The sequence below is a fragment of the Ostrinia furnacalis genome, unplaced genomic scaffold (genome assembly GCF_004193835.3).
Source record: "Ostrinia furnacalis isolate ACB-3 unplaced genomic scaffold, ASM419383v2 OfSCF1172, whole genome shotgun sequence".
In the NCBI taxonomy this organism is placed as follows: Eukaryota; Metazoa; Arthropoda; class Insecta; order Lepidoptera; family Crambidae; genus Ostrinia; species Ostrinia furnacalis.
The window spans coordinates 5744-17795 of NW_021131411.1; the positions used below are offsets into that span (position 1 = coordinate 5744).

At 36.0% G+C, this 12052-nt stretch overlaps 1 protein-coding gene across 1 annotated transcript; it reads left to right on the forward strand.

The window, feature by feature from the left end:
- The first annotated feature begins 223 nt into the window (after window positions 1–223).
- LOC114351650 (putative nuclease HARBI1) lies at window positions 224–1496 on the forward strand. Its single transcript, XM_028302930.1, has 3 exons — window positions 224–506; window positions 674–806; window positions 925–1496. Exons 1-3 carry the CDS (start codon window positions 445–447, stop codon window positions 997–999), a joined length of 270 nt encoding a protein of 89 aa, XP_028158731.1. The 5' UTR covers window positions 224–444; the 3' UTR covers window positions 1000–1496.
- The last annotated feature ends 10556 nt before the right edge of the window (window positions 1497–12052 follow it).

A 12052-nucleotide genomic window follows, 5' to 3' on the forward strand; every position in this document is an offset into this window, starting at 1 on the left:
ACGCCTTAGGGACTTTAGCGACCCTTTTGATGTGGATGAAATAAGTTTCATTAAACGATATAGGTTGAGCAAAGAATTAGTTCTCAATTTATGCGAAGAACTAAGACCGCATCATGTCGCTGGGCCCTCAAGAGCGTCGGATTCGTCGCTGGAAAGAAAGGTTAGTAATTTATTTTTTTATGAATGTTACGCCCTTGGTTGTTATTAATAACGCCTAATTAATTGTCATTCTTTGTTATATTATTAAGTTGAGGTTATGGTCTACAAGTACATTGAATATTCAAATACAAAATTAAATCGTTCTTGCAGGTGTTAATTGCATTATCATTCTATGCAACGGGTTCATACCAACGCCCCGTTGGTGATATATCTGCACACTCAGTCGCACAACCAACTGTATCAGTGGTGTTGAAGCAGATCACCAATTTACTAAACTTGCCCCACATGCAAGCGAAATATATTAAGTTTCCTCAAACTTCTGAGGAAAGGCGTGAAATCATGATACGGTGAGTACATAACTTACAGCCTTAAAGGTAAAATTAAAAGATAAAACTTTAGTTTAAACTCTTTATATGTAATCGAAATATTACTAGCAATAAAAACACTACAAATTTATTTTATTGCACCGACAACTTTTGATAAGTTATATTTATCTAAATTAATTTATTTTTAGATTCTCCAATCAATTTCAAATGCCAGGAGTTTTGGGATGCATTGATTGCACTCATGTGGCAATTGTTTCCCCCGAGGAAAATGAGGAGAGATATTACTGCAGGAAACAGTATCACTCACTAAATGTCCAGTTGGTAAGATGTTTATTATTTATTATAATCATACAGAAAAACAAAAATAGTAATGATTCAATAATATAATTTCTTCAGTCTTCATGTTCATAGTATTAATCTGAAACAATTTGAATTTTAGATTAGTAATGCAGATATGCAAATCGTGAGTGTGGATGCTAGTTTTGGTGGAGCTACTCATGATTCTTTTATATGAGCAAACCATCCCATAAAGGATCACATGGCGGTTATTAGCAGAAATGAAGCTATAATGGTTACTTGGTATGTTGTATTCATTGTTAAATAATTTTATATACACAACAAAATATAATATGATGGTTAATGTAATATTTTTATTATTTCTAGGTGATTCCGGGTACCCACTGAGAAGGTACTTGATCACACCAATTACTGATACTAGTCCGGACACTCCAGAAGCTCATTACACCTATCTGCATGTCCGGATAAGAAATGTGGTTGAGAGGACCATTGGTCTCCTAAAGGCTAGATTCAGGTGTTTACTTGTACACAGAGTATTACATTATTCTCCCCCTGTGGCAGCGTTTATTGTAAATGCTTGTGTAATATTACACAATATTTGCAATAGTAGGAATATCCCTGTACAAGTACTAACCAATGAAGAGGCTTTATTAGAGATATCTCGGCAAGCTGACAATGACACTCACCAACAACCACCACGTTCTGCCACCTCCAGCAATAACAGTGTACGGGCGGCTGGAAAGAATCTGCTAGCTAGGGACGCTGTACAATCATCATACATTTAATGTATGTCATTTTTTACGCAGTCGCTAGCGGATGGACGATTGATGTAAAGTCGCACTAAGCCCACTGATTACGAATAGATCCAGAAAAACACGTGTAGTGACAGCGGTTAGTACTAGGGTCACATTGTTTTTTTACAGAAGTACCTAGTCTAATTGTTCCTTTCTACAAAATCACAAATAATCTAGCAAAATCGATTTTGATATAAAAAAAGAACTTGTTTTACAATTTTGTCATTTATTTTGCATTTTAGTATTCCCACATGCAGTCGGAAGCAATTTTAGTTTTATTTGTTTAGACTGTATAGATAAAAATGACATTATCATCATACAAATATCATTTTTTAGTCCTGACAAGGAACCTTTATAGTTTCGATATGTCTGGCTGTCTGTCTGTCCGAGGTTTTGCTTGGAAACTATTGGCACTAGGGAGCTGTAATTTTGTAGAGGTATGTATATTAATCACGCCTACAAAACGGTAGAATAAAATTTTGAAAAAAAATTTTTTTAGCGTACATGTAAAGTGGGGATGATTTTTTTTTCGTCTTCTATCCCATCGTGTAGGGTATCGTTGGATAGGTCTTTTAAAATGGCTTAGGGGTTTCTAAGACCATTTTTCGATTTAGGGATCCGTTTGCAAAATGTTAATGTTTAAAGTGCCAATTTTTGTCCGAGTAGGGCGTCCCCCCCGCTAAAAACTAAACAGTTGGCTTGATAATTCTGGAAAAACTCAAGATTATAGTGCTTTTTATGAACTTTCAAGGAAAACTATAGCGGTTAAGATAGATCAGTTAGTTCAAGAGTAATAGTCGTTTTACTCATGTACCTATTATAAAATTTCATACCTAATACAAATTCCTTAGAAGAAAATTTTAAAAGTGGCTTTAGATGAAGTAATTGCTTACTTCTGAAATATATTGTGATAACGACGGACAACTACGGAACCCTACACTGCGCGTGGCACGACACGTACTTGGCCAATTTTTTTACATAAGATATAACCCAGTTTTCTGGCAAACTCTTTTTCTCTATTTCTTGTGGAAAAAAATACGTGATATTTCCCGAGACCCCCCCTCTCCCCCAAGTGAGATTTAGTGAGGTTTTTGTTAACCCCCTCCCCCCCCTAAAAGCCTCACGTAATTTATGGACGCCCCCTTACGCGCGTGAATTTGGCTTTGATGTTAGACTTTTTATGTTTGGAGATATGGNTGAAGAGGCTTTATTAGAGATATCTCGGCAAGCTGACAATGACACTCACCAACAACCACCACGTTCTGCCACCTCCAGCAATAACAGTGTACGGGCGGGAGGCAGTGGTTGTAAGGCACCGCTCCCGTGCCCGGGATATGCGGTCAGGAAGGGATATGCGGATTCTGAGAATAGATAACAATGTCACCTAACGATAAAATCACTTTCTAGTACCGTAATCGACGCTTTTTCTAAAAAAAAAAGAACTAAAATACAATTACAAGAAGTCAATTTTTTTTTTCGGAATCGTTTAACTGGCCAAGTTGCGGTTTGGAGCAGCTGGAAATAGCTTAGAATATTAGTAAATAATTCAGTTATACCGACCTAGGTTGTTTCAAGTCACGATCTAGCAGGTCTTCGGAGAAAATTAGTACTTAATATCTCGTTTCATACAAAAAAAAAACAAATAATTTTTTTTTAAGCTAAAGTATCAGGTTTAGAGAAAAATGTGATATGACATGTCGTGATAAGTGAGCAAAGGACTATCGATTGGCAATTTATAAATTCTATTTTCCGGAAAAAATCCCTATGTCCACTTTATTGCCATTTCGATCCACTGTGCAGCAGCAAGAAAACGAGCCCATCGGAGAAGTTGGATACGATACCGTCGACCTCACACAAATCAGCCAAGAGAACACTGAAAATATCCACCGAGGAGACATCGAACAACAAGAACAAGAAAGTCATAGATTATTCAATGTTCACAGAAGCCCTTGGAAAGTCATCTGTAAGCATAGTGGAACATACAGGACGCATTTCCATATTATCTATATATCAACCAACAAAGAGTGGAGATACAATAGTGGATTTGGTAAAACAATTAGATGCCACCAATATAAGATTACCAAAATTACATGTATCACTTGTCTACTTGAGTATGTTACTACCGACGCTGATCGTGAAACACTTAGAAACATTCTCACCGAAGAAGATAAAAGAGCTTCCCGGTGCACAAAACATTCGTTGAGAATTTGTAATCAAACAGGCGAAAACAAGAAAAACACTGCAATTGGAGGTCCCGAAAGGAAATAGTATTCTTTCAGTGCAAGGCCCAACATTGCGTCAAACTAACAAAAGACTGGTGGAAAGCTATTTTGAGGCCGATGAAATTTACGGTGAAATTAAGCGAGACCGAAGAATAGAGCTTGAACAAGTACAAACACAATCTGATGTACAACAAGGAAAACCTTGTAACCTCGGAATTCTCAAATCAGGACGATTTAAAGAATATAGTGATGCTAATAATCAACTGGTTCTATTCCTATGTGAACACAGAGCCTTCGATGAAGGGGAAGCCACTAGACTATTGTGCTCAACGCCTGAAGGGATTGCCGCCCAGTTCATCAAAAATTTTCCAGAAAGACTCAGAACAGCAATATGAATATCCAGAATTTTGGTATTTCAAGAACAACCAGAGCAGCCAATGGAACGCGCCAAGCTACTTCAACTAAGACAATTGCCAGACCTTACAACCAGTAGAGCGGTATCCAAGCAAGTAACAACACTGGAATATATTAATAGCAAACAACAACATATCGAATGTACGATTTGCAACTGTTACAAAAAGACATTTTCTCGGACAGACAAAAAAGAGAAACAATTTATTCTTCATGGGACCACCGAGCACAAGAAAAATTATGATTATAGGGCCCCCGCTGAAAATCAGTTTCAAGACAAGCCCTGGCGGTCTTAATGTACGCTGAGCGGGTGCCTTTTTGTCAGAGGGGCACAAGCAGTTAATTGTCCACTTGTTTATTTCTCTCTGTTTTAATCTATGTCTTACCTGCTTGTATACCTTTCTTGCAAATAAAAAGTTTTCTATTCTATTCTATTATGGAGTCTCTAGAACAATGCACTACAATTATGAACGACTTAGTCCCGTAGATCCCACGTAGTCCCGTCAACTAAGTCCGGGATCATCATTCAATTTTAGTTCATTAATCCACACAAACGCATGTTTCATGGACGAGTGCAAATTAACAGAGAACCAATTCGAACAATGGAAACTATTAGCAGCAGGACAACCGATGGCGACCGACGTTAAATACAAAAACAGGCATTCAGTTCATAATTGCCGACTTTACACTGCTAGCAATTATAACATAAAACTGTATGTCAATGTACCAGAAGCAAAAGAGGCAAGAACAAGAAAAGGAGAAAGATATTACCAACGAATATGATGATGACGAAGGTGGTTTATGTTGATCGGTAGAAAATGCTATTTCATTTTTGTTTGCTACTCGTAATAGGTCATAGCTTGTTATAGTACATCCTTACAGCACAGAGCTGAGGAAATATGATTACAGGGTCTATAGTAGGTATAGGTAAACTAGTAATGACAGAACAAGGACTCAAAAATATCTGACATTTATGTTAGACATCTTTTGCTGATACCTATTTTTTCCATAGGTATCGAGTAGTTATAATAATTAATTAAACTATTTGATATTTTTTCAGTTCATAAATAAAACTTTTGCACTTAAAACAGTTTTTTTAAGTATGTAATAGTGGAATGAAATATAAATACTCATGATAATGCAAATGTACCTACTAATTTACATTGTAGGGCTTTGCATCGCAGAGTTACTTAAATCAAGTGGCAGTGGGCGGGGCACATATCTCGTAGAGACACGATGGCCGTTGGGGCAGGAAAGTTCTCGAGTGGCGACCACGGGCTGGAAGACGTAGCGTGGGCAGGCCTCCTACTAGGTGGACCGACGATCTGGTAAAGGTCGCGGGAAGAGCCTGGATGCGAGCAGCGCAGGACCGTTCATTATGAAAAACCTTGGGGGAGGCCTTTGTCCAGCAGTGGACGTCATTTGGCTGAAACGGACGGAATATGGTAGGGCTTTAGGATCGACGACAATATCACAATTACTACCGTGGTCATTTCTTACTTTGTAAATGTGTAAATGCGAAGATTTTATGGGATACATAAAAACATCTTTTTTGTTGTCTAGTTTTAAGCCATTAATACGAATTCCATTAGGTTCTTCAACTATATCTTTGATTTCTATTATGCCATTGCCAGTTGTCAATACAAATCTCTTTTAATTTTTGGAAAACTTAAAATTTTTGGAAATGAAGTATTCTACAATTATTCCGGCTACTTACCGTTAGAAACGGATAATTTAGTTTTTCAATAAACTGAGGACTTTTAATAGTATTATATCTCGTAAATTCAACAATTTTGTGTGCTATCTGTGACAGCGGATTTTTTCCACCTCTCATTAAACGTTTGATGCAATATAACTTATTCTGAAATTGGTAAGCACTGAATGAATGTAACGATCCAAATCGTTCTATCTCTGCAGTTATAGCCTGACCAGGAACATAAAAACCCTGGCACAGAGGCGCTTCAATTGCATTTGATAGTGCAACACTGAGTACAGTCGTACATGTGTTAAATTAATAGGCTAAATTTATGTATCAGGATTCAGGATTACGGGCTTATTTAATATTTTCATAAATTAACGAAAAACATTATTAAATATAACCTGGTTTAAATAAATTGAATGAAACCATTAATCGAGCTAGTAGGATTTATTTTATTATTCATCAATAATCAAATTCAGAACATGAATATTCAACTGCAATGTCTGCTCATGAACGCTTCAAACTCGGTACTTCTTTCCCAATTCCATAAAATTCAAAACTTAGAAAGTGACAAAAAACTTTAAAATAGGTAGTTGAAACAGACTACAGCTAATTTTCATAGTGGACTGTACCATACGATAAACATGTCAGTCAATTTGACAACCTTTGTCGGAAACATTATTCAATGAAAATATTGTCCGAACCCTTAGTATTTCTCTTCGACAAATACATTAACACATCGTGAACCACTTTTCTTTCACGACTATAAAAATATTTTAGCAATTTAATTCACGAAATCAATTGCACACATTTAAAATAAAGTTTGTTTACACTTTGACAACAATAGACTGACATGCATGGTGACATGTGAATGAAGTTTTCAGTTACTGTTGCCATTAAAAGAAATTAGTACCATTAATTTTCCGCAACATGGCGAGGGTTTTTATGTTCCTGGTCAGGCTATATGTGGATTAAATTATGCACATTACTAGTCACGTAGTCAGATCCATAGAGGTATTTATAGTGCTTGACAAAATCTTTCAGCAGTTCTTCGGCTAATGACAGCAGAAATAGATGACGTTCAGTTGAACAAATTGTGATAACACAATACAATTTCAGAAAGTGTGAAAAAACAACACTTGTGTGCACATCCTTTCCAAAACGCCAGATAGTCTAGAATTTTGTCTGTTATGTCCGTTATTTTCGGACAATGGTACGAACCTCAGAGGGGCTGATGCTGAGCTGAAGAAATGCATCCTAGAACTAGACGAGAAACTGCTGAAAGAGGGAGCTACAACCTACGGTATGACAACTTCATGGATTTTTATACCCCCAGCTAGCCCACACTGGGGAGGTGCGTGAGAACGGCTGATTAGAAGTGTGAAGACTACACTTGAGGTAGTATTGAAAGAACAAACTCCACGTGACGAAACACTCCAAACACTGATGGCTGAAGTGGAACAGATAATAAACAGCCGTCCCCTCACACATGTCACAGTTGAACCAGATAGTAGAGAATACCTTACTCCAAATCATTTCTTACTTGGAACCTCCTCAGGCTCACCAATACTTGGTGCCTTTGATGAATCTGGTTCGCACCTTCGAAAACAATGGCGTATAAGTCGATTGGCAGACATGTTTTGGAGGCGCTGGGTGCGGGAAGTGCTGCCTGATATGTGTCCGAGACAGACAGAAGAAGAAGAATAATATTAGTACTTATCCTTTTATTTCTGACTCATGCACCAAGAGCAATTTAAGCTAACTATAGAAGTTAATAATACCATTCCAATACAAAGAACAACAGCCGCTGAATTAATAATAAAAGAGTGCACAAACTTGGTAGCCATACATGGACGTCCATTTTCCCTGATAGAGGATGATGCATTTTAAAATTTGGTGAAAATAATCCCGAATAAGTAACAATTAATGCACAAAAAATTAGAAGCAATTTACAAACAATGGCAGAACAATTGAAAGATGTAATGGCAAGAATATTACAAGGAAAAAAATTTGTGCCTCAAAGTTGATATCGTCTCAATAGCAACAAGATGCTTTTTGGGTATTCATTGGCAGTACACAGAAGATGGTCATAATATCATTTAAAAAAAATGTCAGTAACCGAAATTTTTGAGCGACATACAGGTCATTTAAAAGATTTGCTATTATACAATCTTCAAAAATTTCGTATATACACAACAAGTCTATAGTATTCCTACTGGTTTTATGATAAAGATGACGAAATTAATGAATGAAGCTAAAACAGATGTTACATCTGGTACAGCAGAAGCAGGTAGTGTATATCGTGTTAAAACGTTAATTCAATTTACTTGTATTTCATTCATACCAATAGTATCAAGTTATATTTCTTGCCCGTATTTTAACTAGACCAGAGTTTGATATCACATGCATTACTCTGTTGTTAATGCTCTTGACAAGCGATATTAATTAATAAATCAGTAAAATAACGGCAAAGCACCTTCACGTATTATAAGCATAATGATTTCATTGATTTCAGGTACTAGCTCATCTCAAATCATACATTTATGTCACGAGTATTCGGGTTCTGATCAAAATACGTAAGAGGAGCAGTGGAATCGAAACGATAAAAACTCGATTTTTTGAAAATCTCGGTACACAATTCCAGAACACTGAAGTTGGGACATAATATGACGAAGTGGAACATTCCATTGGGTTCGTGCAATGTGCTGCCCATACTCTTCAATTAGCGTTGCAAGATGCATCAAACAGTGTTGATACGCATAAACTACTTTTAGAATGTAGAGAGGTGGTACGACATTTTAGTACTCCACAATAGGCTTGTATCCACAGTAAATAAATGTGGCGTATAAGATTGTATAACTATTAAGATAGTCATGTAATTAATGAAAAACGAAACTTTATTTAATAAAATAATAATAATTAAAGATTATTTATATTTTTAGTAAATAAATTCGGAAAAAATAGCCCAAAAGTCACGTGACAGCAAACACCAATCAGAAAGCGTTACGCGTTACGTCACGCCGTGCAAAATGTCAGTCAAATTGTCATTGCCAACGTTTGAGTGTTGCTAGGTTACTTTTGTAACCTTTTAGGTGATTTTTCGAAATGACATTGGGAGCTTTTTGCCCCACTTTTCGAAAAGTAGCGGACACAAACGAAACCTATCACAGATGATACATACTAATATCCAATGAATTTCCGTGCATTTTTTTTTCTCTCTTATATGGGAATATTGAGAAAATGAAGTTTTAATATTTTATTTTATTTTACATTTAGGTAACATTTTTGCGCTCTCTGAAAAACATCAATCTTTTAAACTGCGATCTCCAACCCGCCTGCCAAGCGTGGGGATTATGGCAAAACCCTCCACTATAGTGGAGGAGGCTCATAGTCCAGCAGTGGACTGTAAAGGGCTGTTGATGATGAACATTTTTGACGACCTCGGTGGCGGAGAGGCGCACACACCGGTTTTCAAGGTGTGCCGGGCCAATCCTGAGGTCCCGGGTTCGATTCCCGGCCGGGACAATATAGAAAACGATCTTTTCATATTGTCTCTAGTTTGGGTGTGTTGTGGTTCGTCGTTCCCGATTTCCATAACACAAATGCCTTAGCTACTTATTTTGGGTTGGAGTAATATATGAGATGTTGTGATAAGGCCTTAGCGCGCATCGCGCTGTCCGTGGCGCCGACCATAATTCCGCATATACGCACTGCCAAAAGTGCCCACGAAGCGTGGACAATACTGCAGAAAACGTATGAGGGACGTGGTCTGAGCAGGAGATTGGGCTTGCTGCGGAGTCTCTTCAATACGAAATTATCTGAGTGTAGCTCAATGGAAGGACAAATGCACCACCAACTATCAAATTAACTATCACTAGAAACAGTGTAATCAATTTAAAGTTGTATACCTCTAAAAAAACACCCGTTAGAAGACTGTGAAATTTTGAAATACCAACCTACATACTGTCCTAGAGAAACACAGGCTGCTTCAATGCATCAATTAATATTTAAATTTAAAGAAACAAATGTTGAAGGTTTTTTTTAAATTCAAATAACCAAAAGTTTAATAACAAAAGTAGAGGAAGAAACAAGAGGTCAATCCAATAGTCCTCTTTGGTTTGAATTACGGTATGGTAGAGTAACTGCTTCTATAGCATATGAAATAAGTCGATGCAAAATCACTAATGGCACATTGATTTCTCTTATACTAGGAGGTAAAATTCCAAATACTTCATCTATGAAACGTGGAAGTGTCCTTGAAGATGAAGTTAGACAAATCGTGGAGAGTAAACTTGGACAAAAATTAGGTGTGGCCTTCTATTAAACTCTGAATACCCTGTGCTTGCAGGCTTTCCAGATGTAATTTTTGAAGGTGGAATAATAGAAATTAAATGTTCATTAAATGAAAAAACATATAATAATTATGTAAAAAATGGAAGTGCTACTGAAAAATATAANTGTATGAATCAACGTGTGAAAGCAAAAATCCGAAAACGCGTGCTTTTATATGGGGTAAATAGGCCGCAACTCGCGACGTATCAAACAGTTCATACATGTCTTTTTCGTTACTTCTTCACATCAGCCGGGATATCTTTTTAAATACTGGTTTGATTTAAATGAATTTGGTATCAATTTAAAGATAAAAGTTTAATCTTTAAAATGGTGCCACTTTTTTTGTTCCTAACAAATTCGTTAGTACACAAGATCGCGTGGAAACAACTTCATGCAAGTGATTCCATACTTTTGCTCGCGAGTGTAGTAGAAACATGATGTCGAGAAATAGCTTACTGAAGCCTGGAGAGACAAAAAGCTATTATTAATAAAATATAAAAGGTAGCGACGCAATGAAAATGACGCAACGAGTATAGAAATAGTATTTTTAATCATTTTTAGTTACTGACATTTCAAAATAACGTACACAGTATTTAAAAATAATCAAAATCATGAAGTTAATGACTTGACTGACGGTCAACTATAACAAACAAACCAAGAATTACTTTTTACTTTATCGGATTACCGTGATACATGTTTAATCAAGTTAAATTACGTTTAAAATAATATAATAAACAATTATAATAACGAAATATAATGACCTCTCATCTTCTGGGTCACATACTAAACAAAAAATTCAGTCTCAAACAAAAAATAATACAATCAATAAATTGAAACAAAATATCTTTGTAACATTATTTATTTGGCACAATAAGTATTTGGGATTAAATAAGTACTTTCTGTGGATCTAAAGTAATAGACATAAAACTTTCATCTTCATTAGCTCGTACTTTATCCAAATTCTTAGCTTCCCGACTTTGATTTTTTAATGTTAGGTATATGCCTATCATATTATTGTTCTTGCCACTCAGCCAAATCCGACGTATTTTCTTTTTTTGCAGTATTGTACTTGTGACATAACAGACATTGATCTTTCTTTAGTTTGTGGAAGTCTAGATTGAATTGTGTGCAAACAATGTCCCTGTAAATTTTCTATGAAACTGGTACTCTAGAATTATTTTCACATTCTTCTAAATAAAGCTGGTGCATTTTGGAAATTGTGAGATTTTGTGACAAATACAACTTTGATGAAGTCTTTCGGCAGTAGTGCGATTTTAATTTTGGAAAACTTTCAATATATATGTTACGGCTAAAGATAGATGTGAACATAAACTTAAGATTAGCCGGCTAAACTTAAGTTTATCTTCGACGAGGTGTTAATGTTAGTTTCTTCTATCTTTAGCCGGCTAAACTTAAGTGTAACCGCAGGCCCTTGGCTAAAAATGTAGAAGGAAATGGAAAAGGAAAAAGTGTAATAATGTTTACTATTTTGACACGAAAACTTTATTAAAAAATAATCACTTTCATTACACATACTTTTATGTACCTATGTAGGTATTCAAAATTACAATTATTACAACAACAAAATATTAATTACCATAGTAAGTTTGGTTTATTACACTATTTTGTTATCAAAAAACAAGGTTTAGTCGATGGCCGCGCGAAAAACAAAAGACGCCATTTTCCGGCATTGTCTTTTCCACTTTGCCCAAGTCCTAAAAACGTTTTGTTAATAGGGCCATTTGATATGCAGAGAGTTGCTTTGAAAAATCTTTCACATACTCTGAAGTCTTTGCCCTCTTTCTGAAAAAA

What these genes read in the sequence shown, in the direction of transcription:
- LOC114351650 (XM_028302930.1), top strand. Translation starts at nt 445, where the DNA reads ATGCAAGCGAAATATATTAAGTTTCCTCAAACTTCTGAGGAAAGGCGT. An exon ending in AGGCGTGAAATCATGATACG is followed by an intron (nt 507 to 673) that starts GTGAGTACATAA and finishes ATTTATTTTTAG; the next exon opens with ATTCTCCAATCAATTTCAAA. An exon ending in ACTCACTAAATGTCCAGTTG is followed by an intron (nt 807 to 924) that starts GTAAGATGTTTA and finishes TTTGAATTTTAG; the next exon opens with ATTAGTAATGCAGATATGCA.